General features: G+C 49.6%; 3 protein-coding genes across 5 annotated transcripts in view; all 3 read left to right on the top strand.

Moving 5' to 3' along the window:
- Positions 1-1,125, top strand: part of LOC101984021 (glutathione S-transferase theta-1) — a 15,776-nt gene extending 14,651 nt beyond the window's left edge. Inside the window, exon 5 of one of the 3 annotated variants that reach the window (XM_013351133.1) lies at positions 766-1,125. In XM_013351133.1, coding sequence (XP_013206587.1) covers positions 766-912 — 147 coding nt within the window. In that variant the 3' untranslated portion in view covers positions 913-1,125. The other 2 variants (XM_005360201.1, XM_013351134.2) reach the window with 2 other exon arrangements.
- Positions 1,126-2,414: 1,289 nt separating this feature from the next.
- On the top strand, positions 2,415-10,175 carry LOC101983725 (glutathione S-transferase theta-3). Its single transcript, XM_005360200.3, has 5 exons — positions 2,415-2,825; positions 4,684-4,771; positions 7,162-7,312; positions 8,170-8,346; positions 9,232-10,175. The coding sequence occupies exons 1-5, from the start codon at positions 2,543-2,545 to the stop codon at positions 9,427-9,429; spliced, it is 897 nt and encodes a 298-aa protein (XP_005360257.1). The 5' UTR covers positions 2,415-2,542; the 3' UTR covers positions 9,430-10,175.
- A 708-nt stretch (positions 10,176-10,883) lies between these two features.
- Positions 10,884-13,346, top strand: LOC101983455 (D-dopachrome decarboxylase). Its single transcript, XM_005360199.1, has 3 exons — positions 10,884-11,074; positions 11,414-11,589; positions 13,072-13,346. Exons 1-3 carry the CDS (start codon positions 10,967-10,969, stop codon positions 13,142-13,144), a joined length of 357 nt encoding a protein of 118 aa, XP_005360256.1. The 5' UTR covers positions 10,884-10,966; the 3' UTR covers positions 13,145-13,346.
- Positions 13,347-20,155: the final 6,809 nt, after the last annotated feature.

Below are 20,155 nucleotides of genomic sequence, written 5' to 3'. Positions count from 1 at the left end.
TAACCAGCTAGCCAGCATCCATTGTCCCAACGTTTCACTGCCAAAGATTTTTAATAGCTCATCCTAGTGGCCCTGATAAAGTCTTTGAGGGATTCTCAACCTTCTCTTTGAAACCCTACAAACCCGGTCTCCATCATCTGCATTTCTTTCAACATTTGTTTCTTCCAAACTACCATAGAAGAGCCCATTCACCTTAACTACTTGATGACTTTTCTGGCCCAAAGTTCCAAATGCTTCCACAACCCTCCCGCTAAAAACAACGTGGTCAGGACCATCACAGCAACACCCCCATTCTGTCACCAGTTTTCATTCTGGTTTGCTTTTCTGTTCCTGTGAGAAATAATATGCTCCCCACCCCCAAACAAAACTACTTGAGAAAGAAAAAAACGTTTATTTCAGTTTATAGGTTATAGTCCATCATCAAGGGAAACCGGGGTAGGAGGAAGGAAGGAGCCTGAAGTCAGGAACTGAGACAGAGAGACCACAGAAGCAACCTGGCTTGCTCCCAGGCTCACACTCCGCTCACTTTCTTATATGGCCCAAGCCCATCTTCCCAGGGGCGACACCATCCGCGGTGGGCTAGGCTCTCTCACACCAGTCAACAATCAAGAAGATGCCACGCGGGCATTCCTAGAAGCCAATCTGATGGAGACTGTCCCTCGGTTGAGTGCTCTCTCTTCCACCTATGTCAAGTGAACAACCCAAACTTAGCCACAAGCTCACCCCCACACCCCCGTTCTGTTCTCTTCCTGTTAAAGCCTATAGGTGGTGGCTGCCCTGTCTTTGAAGGGCATCCCAAGCTGGCTGCGTGGTACCATCGAGTTGAGGCAGCGGTGGGAAAGGAGCTCTTCCGTGAGGCCAATGAGGTCATCCTCAAGGCTAAGGACTCTCCTCCTGCCAACCCCATCATAAAGCAGAAGCTGATGTCTAGAGTGCTGACCATGATCCAGTGAGGGCAGACCCTCCTCCCTGCACCGCCCATGGGTGTTCACAAAGCCTCACAGCACAGCCGTTCTTAGGCCAGGCTCCATCTTCACCCTCTTTCCACGATAGCCACACACGACCACGACTAAATCGCTAGCTTTAACTTTTTGAGTTCGGATAATAAACCTAGCCTCGAGTTGAGCCTTAGCTTCTCTGTGTTGTTTATTTGACCCTCCTCTATTTGGGTCCAGTTATCTTTCCCAAAGACAACTCTGTTTCCCAGGCTTTGAGATCCTCCCCCACCCCCACCCCGTGGCTGCCGAGAATGAAATCACCGCTAGGCCTGGTAACTCCTGCGTGTAATCCAGCACTCAGCAGGCTGAAGCGAGGGAATCACTGAGAGTTCAAGGTCAGCCTGGGCTACACATGGAGGATCCAGTCCAGCCTGGGATACAGTGTGAGACTGTATCTCAACAACAAAACAAGACAACAACAGACAGAGCACGCTAAATCACAAATGCCCTTCAGACTTCTGGCTCTTGGAGAATCCCATCAGCAGGTGCCTTAGCTGCAGGCATGCAAATCCATCACTTGGCCAGGCCAGCTCTTGGACATGCCCCTTCATAGATCATCAGCCTTTCCTGACCTACAGAATTGATCAAGAGGAGAAAAAGCCCCACATCAGCTTTCCTGGTCAAAGGTCATGCTCAAACGGGAAGCAGGAATGTGGGGCTCAGATTGCATCCTGGGATCACAGTCTAGCTGTTGGGGGTGGGGGAGTGGATTAGAAGGCAGCCCGGAAGGAGCTGTGAGAGGCTGGATAGTGGGGGTGGGGGTGGGTGGGTAGACAAAGGCAACTTGTGGAGAGCTAGTAAGCTCCAAAGGAAAGCTACGGGAAAATGGAGAAGGGGCCCCTCCCCCCAGTCTAGCTTCCACTGTGACAAGAAGACACTTTGCTGGGGGTGGGTGGGGAGATAAGTCTCTCCTTAACAGGAAACATTTAGGACTAGGAAGATAAAGCTGTTCTCAGCTTTCCCAGTGACCAGGACACGCTTTCTGAAATTGTCATTTGAGATACTGGTGAGTTTCCCTGGCAAAACCATGTAGTCATCCGTGCCCGTGAGTGCTATTGAACACTTTTTGCACTGGGTGGAGACGTTTTATCCAATCCCAGGCACACCTGCAATCCTCCCTCCCCTTAGCCTCTAGAAGAGGATTAGCTGGAATATAATAATGGGAAGGGCCAGGTCGTTTCCTCACAGGCTTTGCACACTTGGCCAAACATCACCCCCATCCTGATTCCTGGGCCCGGGGAACGGGGTGGGAAGGCAGTTGAACTTTCTCCTTTTCCGCATCAAGGATCTCTGAAGCTACTCCTCTCTCAGCCCTCTCCCTGAGTGGACGGAGAGAAAGTGAACTGTGGGCAGCAACACTTTTGCCCCTAAATTCAGCGATGGAAATGCCCTTTGCGTCCCTTTCCACATTAGTACGCTCTGCTCCTCATTCTACCTAAGCACGGAGGTACGAGGAGAAGCACCCAGGTACACAGTTGGGTTGATCGAAGCAGAACTAACCCGCAGCCCGCCTCTGATTGGCCCAAAGTTCTCATGAGCATCCAATGGGAGGAAAGACTGCGATCTGGCTCGGGTATAGGATTAGACGACCAGAGGGCCTGGACGCAGCGGCTCTTGTTTGCCGTTGTAGCTGCTTCCAGCTCGGTCTCCAGGGGGGACAGTTCCCCAAAGTCAGTCTACGGGGTTTGTCCTCGGCCGCTCCTACAACCTCCACCATGGGCCTGGAGCTCTACCTGGACCTGATGTCCCAGCCCTGCCGTGCTGTCTACATCTTCGCCAAGAAGAACAACATCCCCTTCCAGCTGCGTACCATAGAGTTGCTCAAAGGTGAGCCGAGTTGGCTGGCAGGGTAGTCTGCAGCCTTGTGTACGCTGCACCTGTGCAGCGTTCTGAGTAGTCCTTGAACTCAGGCCAGGAGTGCAAACAGAAGAGGAATCGCATGCTGCTCCCGTGAGGAAGCGGTTGTATCGGTTAGGAGCTGTGATTCTTTTAGAGTTATTTGTTTGTTTTATGTATGTATACAGTGTGTGTACGGGTACCCCGGAAGGCCAGAAGAGGGCTTTTTAAATCCTTCGGACCTGGAGTTACAGATGATTGTCAGCCACCTGACGTGGGTGCTGGGATCTGAACGTCGGTCCTCTGAAAGAGTAGCCTACCTCTCTAGCCACCTCAGCTGTGAATTTTTAGAGAACCTTTGCCTGGTGAATAACATCCTTCCAAATACCCTATACTAAGGCGCCTCCGTGGAAGCTCTGGTGGTGGGGCAGAGGCGGGGTATGAAAATCCCACTTCCTTTCACGGGAGAAAATAGGCTGAACTAACTCATTTTCTTTGTGGAGGATCCCCATCTCACGTGTCTGCATTCTGGGGCCGAAAAGAATTGGTTTACTTGGGTGTGTGATCTTCCACTGAGGACTCTTGCACGTCACCTACCCACCAGGTCAAGTCCCAGGCTTGCTTGCCATCGCGCGCGCGCGCGCGTGTGTGTGTGTGTGCGCGCGCGCGCGCACTCGCCTGGTGCTACTGGGACCAAACCAGTAGCCACCACTGAGCAACACTCCCAGCCCTCTCTGTGCTTGTCATTTTGAGACTGAGTTGCTGAGTTGTCCAGGCGTTGCACTTACTCTTAGCCCTTTCAAGCCCTGAGCCCGGAATCCTTCAGTTTCCCACGTAGCTGGAATCACAGGCTTGCCTGGGCATGCCACCTCCCCTTCTAGAAGTTTGCTTTCTGGGTGTTTCCTGTCAGCTAGAGGGTTCTGTGAAAGGACAGTGGGAGAGAGGCCAGCACTCTGACTGGAGCTGGAATGTTGCTCTGGTTAGTCTGAGAAACAAAACAAAACACAGCCCCTGCTCCAGAACTCAGTGGAGGCAGGGCCACAACTGGTGGACATGGTCACGTGGTCATGTGGGGTGGGGTGGGGTGGGGGAATGACAGGCAGAGAATTTAGAACTTAATTGTTCTGCTGAGTCCTCCCACCAGCTGTCTTTGGGACTTTCAACTTGGGCTGCAGGACAGGGGCTGCACATAGGCAGTTTGGAGAAGGAGGATGGACCAAGGTGATAGCATCCATTCAGTGGTAAGAGAGAGAGGCCCACAGATGAATCTAGACTCCTGGGCTTCACCAATGCCTGCATACACAACTCATTGACTGGGCAACCCCCCCTTGTATAATCAGATCTGGCTTAGGCACGGTGATCAGAAGAGAGGCAATGAGTTTGGTCTGGGAACCCCAAGTGGGGAGGAGCTTTGAAGGCTTGGCACAGAAAAGGAAGAATTGAGCTGCTAGGGGCCAGGTGGCTGAATGGGGGGAGGGCACTTGTCCCTGGCAAGAGCCATGCTGAGCTGAGAACTGAGAAGAGGGAGAGCTGGAGCTCTGGGGTGGACATAGGTCACCTCGTCTGGTCAGAAGAACCCACCGAGTTCTTGCCTGGGATAGGAAGATGGTTCAGAGCCCAGGGAATGAAACTGGGTGTCTGCCTAGAGTGACTGTAGGCCATAATTGCACAGAACCACCTCGTTCCCATACCCAAGTGGATTTGTGATAGGATCGATATCTGTGATCCACTGGCCAGCACGGTGGCTTCCTCTTCGCTGAGACTTTGTGTGGAAAACTGGTGCCTGAGTGGAGGGAAGGCTACCGACAGCCCCAGAGTCCTCTTCCTGACCGTTCTGGTCTCTCTGCAGGCCAGCACTACACCGATGACTTTGCCCAGGTGAATCCCTTGCGGAAGGTGCCCGCTTTGAAGGATGGGGACTTCGTCTTGGCAGAGAGGTAATGTGTTTCTGGCTTGCAGCCAAGCTGTGTGAGGCAGGCCACTTGTCTGAGCCCATTGCCAACAACTTGGACTGTGGGTTCTGGGTCAGCCCCAGGGGTAGGATTGGATGAAACTCAGATAGGTACCCAGGGCTGAGGCAGGGCTTTTGAAGACATGGTATGCCTACCACCCTCTGCATTTTTGGATGAGGAAACTAAGCCAGGGGTATGGGGGCAGGGGGACAGGCTGCTTCCCAGCTCCTTGATGGACGGATGCCGGAGCAGCAGCGGGAGAGACGGACAGAGAAGAAGGGCATCCCTGGCAGAGACACAGGTCCCAGCAGGGGAGGTAAGGAGTTGCTGAGGGAAGGAAGTGAGCCAGGCCATGATGGTCAGGAGAATCCTGCAGCCTGCCTGACTGGCAGCCAGAGGGCTTCTTTATTTATACAGACTTTAGTAGGCAGGGATACATTCATGTTGTTCCAAAACATAGATCGTGTCCTTTCTGTTTTTGCACATTGTCTCACTTCCTTTTGCTCATCTTTTAATCATCATTAATAAGCAGTGGCAGAACAGTTATCATTGCCAATCATTTTCCCTCGTTTTTTTTTTTTTTTTTTGGATTTTCGAGACAGGGTTTCTCCATAGCTTTTGGTTCCTGTCCTGGAACTAGCTCTGTAGACCTGGCTGGCCTCGAACTCACAGAGATCTGCCTGCCTCTGCCTCCCAAGTGCTGGGATTAAAGGCGTGAGCCACCACCGCCCAGCTTTCCCTCGTTTTGACATCATTGATAAACAGTTATCATTTTAAATCACACTTATTAACCCCATAACCCAATTTTTAAGACTCTAGAGACATATGACAGCCTGTTCTCAGGCCGGTAGCTTTTGTGGACACTAGACCAAAACAAAATCTCCAAGTCAGCCTGAGCATACTGCCATGTCCCAAGCAGTGTATTAGCAACTCGTAATGGTCAGAGGGCCCAACAAAAGTTCTCAGACCAAAGCTGCTAGAGTTATTATTCAAATTCTAGAACAATACAATGTTTATATTTTATATCTTTATAGAATTTGTCTGCATGTCAAATGCCAGGATTAGTCCTGGCATTCCGTTGTTCCTTGGCCATGTGACACCACAGTGACTCTGCATGTGCTAACTTTTCTAAGAAAGGGAGGTCCTGACATCTCATTCTTCTATCGTCTTTCTGCTTCATCCTTTGCCCATCAATATAAGTCTCTCTATAGGGCAGAGGTAACCTTGGCTATATAATATATATAAACCTCTTCACACCATATATATACGATCTGATCTGTGGCCAACTCCTCCAGCCCACCGCATCTTGTTGACCTTTTTGAGTTTACTTTGTTGAATATCTTGTTCCTGCATAGGTATAGGAACAGATGTTTCAAGAACGTCTCGTAGCCTCATAAAGAGACCTCTGGCTTCTTTATGTGTGTCACAACTTTCAAGGCATAAGGAAGACTTTCAATTAGATAAGGATATCTCCCTCAAAGTGTGTTCAGGACTGTCTTGGGGGAAGCTTAGAAGCAGCATTCATGGGAGATGTAAATGGTTCATAAGAAATTTTCCATCAATCGAATATTTCCAAATTGTACAAATATTAAAAGTCCCCCAAGTATGCAACAGGTGGAGATGAAAAGCAAAGGTGGCACAGGGACCATCATGCGGCTCAGCTTGTCAAGCAGCTAGGCTGGCATTATCACCTTTGCCATTCATATCAGATATGGCTGTGCCAAGGATGGACCGTGCCAAAGAGCAGCTATACCAGGCTCTGCAAATACCACATCTACCACATATCCTGGGGTAGGCAGGGGAGTGGGAGCTGCTTCCCTTGAAGCTAAAGGCTCACCCGTTGAATTTAGTCACCTTCTGCCAAGCACCCAGCAGCACCAGGTCACTGTCTGTCCCTGGAGCTTGAGCAGAACATAATCTGGGCCCACATGGAACTCTTATTTTGGAGGGAGGCGTGGCAATGACTTAACAGATGGAGGAGACACAGGTCGGGGGTGTGATTGCAAGTGAGGGGTTTGGAGGGCAGCCTGCTGCAGAGGTGGGAACTTCCAGTGTGGGTGTGCGGGTATGTGGGAGGTGTGCTCTTGCCAGAAGGACCATGCAGGAGTACAGGCTGAAGGGCTGAGGCCGGCATTGCTGGGGTGAAGGAGTTGGGGGGGTGCATTGGGAGATAGGGAAAGGGTTGGACCTTTCCCGTGGCCAGGAAGAGCCTCAGGAGAACCTGAGCAGAGAATTCCCATCCCCCTTGTGTTTGAAAGGGTTCCCAGGCTGGCTAAGAAGGCACTTGGAAATTCAGGCACAAGACACTCTGGCTATGGACCAAGGTGACTTAAGAATGACCAGGGCGTGTTCTCCTCCCCTCTGCTTTCCTCCAGTGTGGCCATCTTGCTCTATCTGAGTAGGAAGTACAAGGCCCCTGACCACTGGTACCCTCAGGACCTTCAGGCTCGAGCCCGTGTAGATGAGTACCTGTCGTGGCAGCACACAGCCCTCCGGAGTTGTTGTACCAGGGCCATGTGGCAGAAGGTGAGCCACAGGACAAAGGGCAGGGTCCCCTCTCAGGCTGCATCATAGATGGTGTTCCCGGTTGAAGTGAAAGTTCTTGGGCCAGTGGTATGTCTCGGTGGGTGTAAAGGCAGTGGGTATCAGGCAAGCCTGACAACCCGAGTCCAATCCCTGTGACCCGCATGGTAGAAGGAAAGAACCGGTTCCTGCAAGTTGCCTTCTGACCCCCCGCAAGCATGTGTGGTGAGAGAGGCATGCACTTGCGTGTGTGAGAGCATGTGTGCATGCACTCAAAAGAAATAGATAAAACAAATACATTTTCTTTTTTTTTTTAAAGCAATTTTTCCTAATATTTATTTATTATGTACACAGTGCTATGTCTGCATATATGCATGCAGGCCAGAAGAGGGCACCAGATCTCATTACAGATGGTTGTGAGCCACCATGCGGTTGCTGGGAATTGAACTCAGGACCTCTGGAAGAGCAGTCACTGCTCTTAACCGCTGAGCCATCTCTCCAGACCCCAAACAAATACACTTTCAATTAAATGTTATGTTTAAGCTTTTCAATTTAGGGATCGTAGCATTCCATCACGAAATGTCATAGGTTAATGCTAGAGGCACTCCTGAGTACTGGTGTTAGCCCAGTAAACTCCCTCCACAGTGTATCAACTACCTTGTCTCTCTTGAGAAGTCCCGCTTGAATAAAAGGGGATCTGGTGTAGGGACAGGGTGGCAGCAGCTGCTACACCGTGGAGGGCTTTGTGTTGAGGTCTTGGTCCTGAGAGCGAGGAATGACTTGCTGCAGGAAAAGGGTAAGAGCGACACAAAAGATGAGTGTTGGGCAGAGCCAAATGTTTCTTTTTGCTGGTCCACCAGATGATGTTCCCTAAGTTCCTGGGGCAGCCGGTGCCCCCAGAGATGTTGGCATCCACTTTGGCTGAACTGGACAGGTGCCTGCAGATGCTGGAGGACAAGTTCCTGCGGGACCAGGCCTTCCTTACGGGATCCCATATCTCCGTGGCTGACCTGATGGCCATCACAGAGCTGATGCACGTGAGTGCTGTGGACTGGGGCGATCTGCTGGATGACGGAGAGGCCTGGGCGGGGGGGAGCCCTTGCTCATGCTGACTTCTGGCTGTGGGGCCCTGGATGAGTCACTTTTCCCTCTGAGCCTGAGTCTTCATCTATAATGTGAATTTTAAAATATTTTATTAGCATATATTAATTGTACATAATAGGTTTCGTTATGACTTTCATACATGTACATAATGTATTTTGATCAGATTCACCCTTTTCTGTCTCTTGTCCCCTCCTTGTCTCTCACTAGCTTCCATTTTACTATCATGTTGTATGTGTGTGTGTGTGTGTGTGTGTGTGTCTGTCTGTCTGTCTGTCTGTTTCAGCGAGTTTCATCAAGGCTGTTTACTGGAGGCTGGGTGAGGATTTGTTTACAAAAGCGTGGGCGCCTTGCCAGTGGCCACGGAAGAAAATGTCCTCTCTCGACAACTATTATCCTCCGAGAGGGGTGAGACCCCAAGTGTCCTTTGTCCCTCCCGGACAGGATGCTAGTGGGTCCAATAATATGCAAATGCTATACCATTCCATTCCCGGAAGTCAGTGTTCCCCAGGACTCCTCTTCCTTTTCTGCCGGCTCTTCTATTCTTTCCGCTTCTTCCCCAGTATTTCCTTCCTAAGCCTTGGGAGGGGATGGCATAAAATGCCTGATTTATGATTGAGCTTTTGACCATCATGTTTCTTAGCATTACCAAGTAAATCCTTATAACTTCTTCCGATGGGGGCATTGAGAGGTGCATCACACATGGTGGAGGAGGGAAGATGGGGGGGTCGGGGCGGGCGGGAGGGGGATCCTGAAATAGGCCATGCTGCCTTTGTAGATGGTGGAACTTAGCCCCTCGTCTACTTGACTTCTCTCCACAGCCTGTCAGTGCTGGCTGCAAAATCTTCGAGAGCAGACCCAAACTGGATGCCTGGCGTCAGCGTGTGGAAGCCGCCGTGGGGGAGAACCTCTTCCAGGAGGCCCACGCAGTTGTCCTGAAGGCCAAGGACATGCCTCCTTTGATGGACCCTGACTTGAAGGAGAAACTGAAGCTCTCATTGCAGTGTTTGTTATATTGAGGGAGTGGCCCAAACCTGTGGCGCCATCAAGGGGAAACTCTGGGCTGTGCAAATGAAGAGATGTGGCAGACTGTCCCCGTGGCTGTCACTAGGACGTGGAGTCTCTGGTCCATAATTTCCTTTAGGCATCATCAGCGTTCCTTCTGTATCCCCCCCACCCTGCTTGTGCTGTGACACCAGCTTTTACCTCACCTCTGGAGAGAGCTGCAGGAAAAGCCCTGCTTTGAAACTTTACAAACCATTGAACTGTAAGCTTGCCCCACCCTCCAAGTCACACCTTTCTGGCTGCATTCACTTCAGGCCCCTCTTGTGCTCTCCTGTTGCTCCCCACCCCAAGCCCTTCCCATATTTTTTGACATTTGGTACCTTGTGTCCCCTTTGGGCTCCTCATTCCCAGTGCTTCCCTTCCTCTGTTTTGGCAGGCAGGATCTATGACCCCTGGCTTGAGCACTTGTCACAGATCAGAAGGCCTTTGTCCTCTGGATCCTTCTCCCCCTGGGGTGATGCTGCCTGCCATAAATAGGGTATAGGGTTGGTTCATGAAGTTCTTTGCAGGGTGGAAGTTTCTGACAGTGTCCTGACTTTCCAAATTCTGCCAAGCAGTGCTGCTTGTTCCAAGTCTCCTTACCCTGACTGCTGTCTTCTGAGTGTCTCTAACTCCAAATTGTCAGGCTACTTAATCTTGTGCTGTAGGACCTCTGGCCTGTGCATTACCTAATAAATAAATTGCTAATAGGATAACAAGAGTGATGGTCGAGTCTCTCAATTCATTTGCTTACATTTCCTTTAGTATGTACACCTAGATTGCTTTTGTGTTGTGTTTGTGTGTGTGTGTGTGTTTATGTGGGTTTTTTTTTGGGGGGGGGGCTGGGGTTCAAGACAGGGTTTCTCTGAAACTTGGTCCACAGACCAGACTGACCTTGAACTCATAGTGCCACCTGCCTCTGCCTCCTGAGAATGTTGGGATTAAAGGTGTGCACCACCACTGCCCGGCCAGATTGCCTTGTTTTAAATGGTTCTGCTACCCTCTCATCACTCACAGAAGAGGCTACAAACCCAGGTAGTTTAAGGTCCAACTGGAGATGCCCTTGTCCTAGGGTCTTGCCCAAGCGCATCTCACTCATAGGTGATACCTGGTCTCAAGACTGTTCAAAAGAAGTGTAATTCCTATATTGAATTTGAAATAATCATAATCATTCAAGAAACTTTAAGCCAGCCTGGCGCTGTTAAGTCTACAGAAATATATGGGTTGTGGGCGTTTCGCTGGGACACTCAGAGGGAAACAGAGCCCACTGCTGACTGGGAGGGCCAAAGGCTCTGAAGCTAGGAGTTAGGTAAATTGGAGCCAGCACACGTGATTGCAGAAGAGGAGTAGTCCGGGTAGCCAATCCAGAACTGCCGATGCTGCTCGGCCAATGAGAAGCTTAGCTGCGCCCCCTCTCAACGCTCCGCCCCGCTCCTCTTTTCTGGAACCTCTGCTGGCTCCGGCGGCTCTCTCTGCGCAGTTGCGGCTTTGCGAACCCTCTCGCCCCCCAACATGCCATTCATTGAGTTGGAAACGAACTTGCCAGCTAGCCGCATACCTACAGGGCTAGAGAAGCGGCTGTGTTCGGCCACCGCCGCCATTCTGGACAAACCCGAAGACGTGAGCTAGGGTCGGGGAGCCCTGGGCGAGCGGAAGTTGTGGGCTAAGGGTCAGACCTCCCAATGACCCTTACTCTTATCACCAGAGACCCCACCTGCCTGCTAACCTCTGACCTTGCGTGTCCCATCCTCCCTTCCCAGGTCCCTTCCTGGTTGCCCCTCCTAGGCGTGACCCTGACGTCTCTGACTTCCAGGGTTCCTAGACCAGTGCCCCAAACCCTCATCCCTCAGACCACCCCCACCCCCACACACACACACCTTAAGACTTTGGCTTGCCGGTTCCCGGACGCCAGCCCAGCCTGCCTAAGCTTTAGGACTTTAACTTTTATGCTCCTTGCAGCGCGTGAGTGTGACGTTACGGCCCGGCATGACCTTATTGATGAACGGATCCACAGAGCCCTGCGTCCAGCTTCTGGTCTCTTCCATCGGCGTTGTGGGCACGGCAGAGCAGAACCGCAGCCACAGCTCCCGCTTCTTCGAGTTCCTCACCAAGGAGCTGGCCCTGGACCAGGACCGGTATGTGCAGGGCAAGTGAGGGAATTTAGCTGGGACTGCTGGGCCGCCAAAGCAGTGGTCCTGACTCCCCGCTGATTGCGGTTGGGGTGGGGGACATTATCTGCTGGTTCCAGAAAGCACTTCAGGACCTAGTGTGAGGAGATGCATCTGCTCCTTAGGCCCTGGAACGGTGGGCCTGTGTTTAGAATAATGTAAGATTTTGATTCCTTTGAAGACCTGCAGCCATCCCTGTTAGCCCCGAGTAAGGATGGCATGGGAAACCCCTGTGTTTCTGTGTGTGTACTGAGAATGTGGTCAGGTACCCTGAGAACCACTGTGGCCTCTGCCCTGTCTCTGAACCAGGGTGTCTGGTCTTCAGGGAGAACCCTTCCGGAGGGAATCTGGTTATGTCCTGGGGCAAAGAACTTTGGACTAGATAAGATAAGTTCGAGGAGAGTCACCGGGTAGCTAGCTACAAGACCCTTGGCCCAGGTAGCTGTAAACACCTTGATTTGAGGGCTACCACAGCTAAGAGATCCCAGATAAATCTGGTCTTGAACCACCTCCAATTTGTAGCCTTCTCTTCCATAAAAGCAGTGGGTCAGGCTGAGTGACTTCCCTCTCTGACAAGAAGGTGTCCCCTTTCCTTCTCTCAAAAACAAAATCCAAAACCAACCAACCAAAAAACCCCAAACAACAACAAAAACACCTTACACTCTGAAGCAGGGTTAGGGTCTCATATTCCTGAGCCTAGTCCATGTCTGTGAGGCACTATGGGGAAAATTTTGAAAGAACCTTCCAGAATGGAGTCTTTTTTGGCTCAGGAAAGTTGGTAATGACTGCTTGGGGTGGCTGCTTAAACTCCATCCTTCAGTCCTAGAGACAGTTAAATGCTTTTTTAACTGTTTAACTGTAACACTCTCAAGCTCGGCACGTAACAGGGTTGCTACACCCATTACCTCGTTTGACCCGTAAGTGCTTCTGTGCAGATTTGGTATCTTCATGAGGTAGATAATTGCATTAGACCAACTTTACAGTGTCAGCCCTGAGCACAGCACCCCCTGGTGGCAGGCAATCACTAGACACTTTTTAAAAAATCTCTGATGAATCAAATTCCGCAGATTTGACTCAGGGTTGACCTTTGCCTGGCTTTGAGCTGGATTTTAGTTAAAAACAAAATAACTGTGCCCTGAGCATGCCCAGAGGAATCTGAAGTTAGGAGGAGGACTGTCCCTCTCAGCCCTTATACAGCCTGACATATGCAACTGTGTACAGAATAAACTTACCAAAGTACATTTATGTCTGTCCTGGGCCTATGTACAGCCATCATCGTGCACCTGACTGTCTCGTTGCAAGGGTCATTAGCTGGGGTGGGCAGACTGGTAAAATACCCTATAGGCTGATGTGGGCTGGCCTGAGCTCTTACCTTGGTATGTCTGCCAGGGACATTGGCAGATGAGGAGTTTGCCAAGGAGTTGACTTTTTTTTTTCTGCTTCCTGAAGGATATGTATCCGCTTCATCCCCTTGGAGGCCTGGCAGATTGGAAAGAAAGGAACCGTCATGACGTTTCTATGATTGAAACAAAGAATCCAGGGCGCCTGCTGAGCCTGTCCAGAGCCCTCTAGAGAGGCTTCCTGGCAGACTTGTGGCCAGTAGACACCACTGCCAAATACCTCCTTTGTATATGTGTCTGTGGCTTCACTTCACACTCTGGTTTTTCTTCTCCAGTCTCATGAATAAATATGAGGTCAAATAAAGGAAGAGAGTGTAACCCCAACATGGCTTCTCTGCTTCTGTTACCCCTCTTTGGCATCCTGGATGCTCTCGAGGATGTGATCTGTTTATCAGGGCAAAGGATGGGGTGCTTCCTCTTCACAGGGCTGCTGTTTCATGTTTGCTAAAATCTGGGGTGCAGACACTTGAAAGGTCTGCTTTCCACACCCGTGTGCAGACCACTGGGGACGTGAGAGCAACTGGTCTGGAGGGAGGGAAAGACAATCCTTACCTTGGCCTGGGCTATCACTGTTGACTGATGAGCTGGGCCTGGAGAATGAGGCTGGCTGCATTTCAGGGATCATCCCAGGGGCTTCACTGTTCCTTGAGTCTTGTTGATGCCAAATGCAGGGAATGTAATATCTGCTAGCATGCCAGCTCCAGAGATGCGATTCCTTTCACTAGGAACGGAACAGCTGCTATTCCCACTTCCCATCTACATGGCTTTGTATTTCCAAATACAAACGGAGTGAGGAGCCCAAAGGAGTCTCCGTCTCTTCCTTTCCATACGTTCTATGCAGAGCTTACTGCTTATAACCCATAGATACCCCTGCATGGTTAGATGGTTGGCTATCCTCATCTTTAGACACCGATGAAACTTCACATTACGCTTTTTATCCCATAAGCTCATAAAGTTAGTTTCCAGTGGTGTTTGCCTAGGCCTGCTGTTGTGAGTGTTGCTGCTGGGGCCTCTCATTGAAGGCTCTGCCTTGGAGACCCTTCGGGCTCCCTGGCTGGAATGAGGTAGCTTCTGATGTGTAATGTGAGGTGAGGGCAGATGGCTGAGTGATGTGGAACATGGTGCTAGCTGTAGGGTTTGCAGAAGTATTGGCCATAGATGTGGGGGATAATGGGAGACAAAGTCAGCCTCCGGGCACGCAGCTGATGGAGACAGTATCCTGTGCTGAGACCATACAACACCTCCGGAACAGAGTCCAATTCACAGAGCATATTCTAACAACTATGTGAACGAGATGCTGTGTTCAGGCCATTGACCAGATGCGAGGTGTGAGCCTCTTGAAGAGGAATGAGAGTCTAGGAACTCCCAGAGAGTAGGTAGCAGTGGCCTTTTGTTACCTAAGAGGATGTTCTCACCCCAGGAGAGTGAGGAGGTCGGTAGCATTGCTGCTAGCTCTGTCTGTTCTAGGGGAGATGGCGGGAATGGATCCAAGTCCTTATGAGGTTTTGTTTCTTTTGTGACATCCTGAGATCAGATGATGGAATGGCCCAGTGCATTGATGTTCGACCCTTGGCAAATCGCCTACCCCTTCAGCTTCTTTCCTCCTCTGTACCATATGGAGATGAAAATATCCCCCCAGATGGCTGGAGAATGACCATGGTACCATCTCTTCCCATTGCATTTCCCCAATGTTGACATCCTACCTACCATATCTAAGCCACAGTACCAAGGAAGGCCCCTGACCACTAGTACCTCCAGATCTGTAGTCCTAAGCCCTTTGGATGTCTGCAGAGTTGCTGTACCAGGCCTGCATGGCACAGGCACACCTCCCAGGGAATGCTGCTTCCTGTTTTAAAAAAAAAAAATCTAGGGCTTTAGAACACCAGGTCCTGAAAAGCCAGAGACAGCCAAACCTAACCACCTGTGCCACAGCGCTAGAACCAAGGTATGGAGCCCTGGCAGTCTCCCCGTGTGCCTTGCCCCCTGAGCTTCCAGGAGTTAGTCCTGTCCCTTATGTTTATACATACTCTGGGCCACCTGGAGATACTTTCTAGAAATCACAGTTGGCTATAGACATTATTCCCTAAACAGGTATTAGGTGAAAAAACATCCACATTAGGAATAAGCAAAGAGACGTTTCAATAATGTATGGAAGTGGGAGATTTTTACGGAGAAAAGACGGCTAATGCAGAGAGCTTTAAGCTGTTTCTTGGAAGAGTGTTGTCCTCTTGTTTGGCTACTGTTGCTCCTCATTGGCCAGGCTTCAGAGAAATAACTTAAGGTTTTGGGTAAAATGGCCAAGGGAACCTAGTTCCACCCGTTCCCTGGCAAACAGCTGGCCACCAAAGCTGGCAGGGAGAGAGAGCTTTCTCTGCACGGCTTCACAGATTGGTGCTTGTTTTCCACAGAGTGTAAAGCTGTCTGACTTTGAGATGGAGGTTGCTTGCTTAAAACCCTGTGGCATGGCTATTATGGTGAACTGGGGTAATGCCCCTTAAGGGGTATGTGGTGTGAACCTTCATCTAATCAGGATTTAGGACTGTGACTTATTCTCAAAGTCACTTGTAAGATGGGGGAGCGCCAGCCCAGATGCAGCAGGTGGGAGGGTTCTCGACACTGCCACCGTGTGGTAGCATCATGAACAGCAGGTCTTCCTATGGATGTCTGCTCAGATGGAGACCGAGCCTTGGCACATTAGCAGCCAAGCCAGGCATGGAGTGTCTGTCTTTCTGCAAATGAGGTGGTTAACGTTCTTCCTTCCTTTCGTGTATGGGAGTTTTACTCCATGTATGTCTATGTACCATTTACTTTCCCAGTAACCTCAGAGGCCAGGAGATGTCGGATTCCCTGGGACAGGACTTACAGAAGAGCTGTTGTGTGAGTGCTGGGAATTGTGGGAATTGGACCCCTGTCTTCTGGAAGAACAGCCAGTGCTCTTAACCGCTGAGCCATCTCTCTGTTAACTTTCTTATAACTGGAACAAAGGGTTGAGAGCATCTGTGAGCTGGATGCTCCTCCCCAAAACACCTCCTAGCAGAGTCATGGGTGGGTAGATGTCAGTTTCAGGTACCGCTCCATGCAGAAATGCTAGTGACCTCACAGCGGTTGTTGCCCATTCCTATGTCAAACAAAGAGAACTCGCTTAACATGAGCTCTTTACCTCATCCCTTCCTTCCTTGGCATTCTGAGCCATCACGGGCAGTGGATTTGGCTTATGAAAATTGGGCTTATTTGATAATAGGAGTGGTATGTTTCCTGTTTTCATGGCTTTGACTTGACTGGGGAGGCGAGAGACTCAGCCTGGAGAGTTATGTTCTCTGTAGCTACTTCTAGGCTAGTGCAGTTAGTTAGTCTTGCCTGGAACTTTCTGAACACCTTGCTATCCTGAAGTTCCTGTACTCTGGTTTGGATGACCTGGGGCATGCAGTCTTCACAGGGAACAGGGCTGGCTGGGCTTTCGGGACCTCCTCTGGTCCTCTAAGAACATGAACGGGAATGCATGCCTGCTACTGGAAACTGAAGGAATGCCATAGCTCATGATAATACATGCTACAATGCTATAATAAGCCCAACCACAGTTTCCTCTCCTGCCTCTCCTCCCCGCGACTTCCCCTCTCCTCTGAACCACTTCTCCGTTTCCCTTCAGAAAACGACAGGCCTCCCAGGGATATCAACCAAACATGGCATATCAAGTTGCAATAAGACTAGGTACCTCTCCTCATATTAAGGCTAGACAAGGCAACCCAGTAGGAGGAAAACAGTCCCCAAAGCAGGCAAGAGTCAGACAGCCCTGCTCTCACTGTTAGGAGTCTCACAAGAAAACCAAGGTTCACAACCACAACATATATGCAGACTTATGCAGGCTCCCTGATTATCAGTTTGGACTCTGTAGAAATGCCTTCTTGACTCATTTACATGTCCTGTCTTGCCTGTGTATTTCCAGTGGGAAGGGCTTATAGTATCTCTGCATCTCAGTTGCTTTCCCAAATGTTGATGCAGTTGACAGCCATGACCCAAACTCTGCTCGGTACTGTTTTCCTGAGCAGACATTTAATGATCTATATTATAGTGTGTGCCAATGAAACATCAACTTGAGAATCTTAGTCTGTAGAGTATACATAGTTGCTAAAGTCAGTTACCAATAGAACCTTCCTGTTTCTGCTGTGTTCTTACTTGAGCATGGCTGAAGCCATTCACAAAATGTAGTTGCAGAGTTCCTCCTGCCTTACTGTCCAGTTGTTTCTGCACTCAATCCTTCTGCCCGGGTATCCTGGTGGCTGAAGTAGCTTAAGAGATGTTTACAGGTCGAATGTTAATAGTTACAGACCTGATGGCATATGACCTTTCCCAGGGGGACATTAATAAATGTCTATTCACCCCACACTAATGACAGACCAAAGAAAGTGGCTTGCGTGAGTGTGGGTGGGGGTTTGCTTCCAGAGCACAAGTGACTCAAATGTAGATGCAACACCGAGAAGCCTACCCAGTGTGCGTGACCACTCAAAAAGCGGTGTTCCCAGAGCTCCCTGAACCATGTGTGGGCAGCCTGGCTGCCACGGAAGTCTCCTCTTCCTAGTCATTGTTAGCCCCTCATCTAACTTTCAGAAGGTGTCTCAGTTTGCTTTTTTATTGCTGGGCTAAAAACAAACACACGACAAAAAGCAACTTGGAGAGGAAAGGATTTATTTCACCTTCTACCTTACAGTCGGGGCAGAAACTGAAGGCAGGTACCTGGAGGCCAGAATTGAAGCACAGACCATGATGCCTATGGCTTCCTCAGCTTGCTTTCTTATACAACCTGCAACCACCTGCCTAGCTGGAGCATTACCCAGTGGCCTGGGCCCTCCTTCACCAATTATTAACCAAGAAAATCACTTATAGACTTGCCTATATGCCAATCTGAGGGAGGCATGGTCTCAGTTGAGATTCCTCTTCCCAGATAACTCTAGCTGTGTCAAGCTAACAAGCAAAACAATATGCAGGTCAAGTTAATAAAGCAAGATGCAGCTAACCAGGACAGAAGGAGGGTTGTGAATCTTCTAAGTTTCAGAAGCTGACCAAGCCTCATATAGTTTCTGAGACCTGTGAGCCAACCCTTCTCTCTAAGAGGGGATGTTCCAATTTTGAGAATAGTTACATAACAGCCAGGGATGGTGCTTTCAGCCAGACCAAAAGGCAACGGTCTGACCATATTAAATCTACCAATTCAACCATAGTGAATGATACGGTATGTTGGCGTGTGTGGATTAGCCTCTCACTACTTCCCCAATATTCTCCCCACCCCAAGGTGGCTCCTGTCTTTGCTTTCTGTTAATTTTATTCTGTTTGAGGCTCTGGTATGATCAATATTGTTTCCCCCTCTGGACCCTTGCCCAGCACATCCCTGCATGGGGTCTTTATCAAAGTTTTTACTCAAATCTAGTTTTCAAAACCGGAGTGATGGAAATTGGATTCCATAAGCATTTAATTCATGCTCTGTATTGAAAAAGGATCTTTCTATGTGGCCCCGACTTGTCTGAATTTTGTGTAAACCAGGCTGGCCAGGAACTTGAAGTGATCCTTCTGTCCCAGCCTCCACACATTTAGGTCTGCACCACCATGACCCACTATTTACACAATTTTAATACTGTAATTTTAATATTTATGTGTTCTGTCCACCCCTCCTTCCCCTCTCGCAGTCCATACTTCTCTGAAGTAAAAGTTGATAATATATTTTTAATATTTTTAATTTCCTGTCATATTAATAATGCATTTTGTACTGGACTGATTGGATTGAATTATTTAGCATGATTCTTACTGCTATTAGTTTTTTTTTTGTCTGTTGTTTTTTTGTTTGTTTTTGTTTACCAAGGCAGAGTTTCTCTGTGGAACAGCCTTAGCTGTACTGGAACTCACTTTGTAGACCAGGTTGGCCTTGAACTCACAGAGATCTGCTCGCCTCTGTCTCCGGAATGCTGGGATTGAAGGCGTGCCCTCCCCCCAAGCGTTTTATTAACTCTCAAGAGACTAACCTCTCCTATACTGGGCCCTTCAGGAGACTTTGGACGGGAGGTATTTCAAGTCAAGACCTGAAATACTTCTCTATACCCCTTTCTGAACTGGGTTTGCTCCCTGCCCTTTTGCTTTAAACCATTTGCGTTTCTAAGTCTTTCAGTACATATCTCTAATCTCTGGTACATATCTCTAATCTCTGCCTTGGGAGACAAAGGCAGGCACATATCTGTGAGTTTGAGGTTAGCCTGGTATAAATTACCAAGTTCCACACCAGGGCAATATAATGGACCGAGAAAGTTCCAGCTCCCCCATCTAGTCCTGCCTGCGTTTTTCTGCGTTTCTATTACCTTGAGGACACCTGCCCTGGGTCTTTGTTAGGAATGCCTTTCTTTTTTCTTTTTTTTTTTTAAATTTATATTTTCTGTATGAGTGCTCTGCATGCCAGAAGAGGCTATTAGATCCCATTATAGATGGTTGTGAGCCAGCATGTGGTTGCTGGGAATTGAACTCAGGTCCTCTGGAAGAGCAGCCAGCACTCTCAACCGCTGAACCATCTCTCCAGCCCCCATGGAATGCCTTTCTTATAGTGACTGCGGGAGCCCTAGTCTATAAACTCTCGCTTTATAAACGCTGCAAGGGGTAGTAAGTATGTGATGGCGATGGCCAGTAACGTCAGAAGCCTGAGACGGAAGCAGCCACAAGTTCGAGGGTAGCTGGGACTGCGGTGTAAGACACTGTCTTAAGAAGAACAATTGGGGCTGGAGAGATGGGCTTAGCGATTAAGAGCACTGACTGCTCTTCCAGAAAGACCCGAGTTCAATTCCCAGCACTCACATGGCAGCTCACACCTGTCTGTGACTCCAGTTCCAGGGGATCTGACACCTTCACACCAATGCATATTTAAAAAAAAAAAAAAAGCAAGTCTTGCAGGAGCTCAGGACTCTTGCAAGGGAATAGTAGCCACGTGCGGTAATCACAGAGACACAGCACAGTCTCCAGGGCGCCTGCGAATCCGCTCAGACTGCAACGGCGCGAGCGCCCACGCCGATTGGCTGACAAGGCCGGCACCCCAGCCAATGAGAGTGTTCCTTGTTGAACGTGCGGCGCGCAGGAGTCTGGGTGCTCAGGCTGTTGCCGTG

This window comes from Microtus ochrogaster, linkage group LG2, assembly GCF_000317375.1.
Source record: "Microtus ochrogaster isolate Prairie Vole_2 linkage group LG2, MicOch1.0, whole genome shotgun sequence".
Lineage (NCBI taxonomy): Eukaryota > Metazoa > Chordata > Mammalia > Rodentia > Cricetidae > Microtus > Microtus ochrogaster.
Note: the sequence above shows the minus strand (reverse complement) of the source record. Positions and strands in the feature narration are given on the sequence as shown.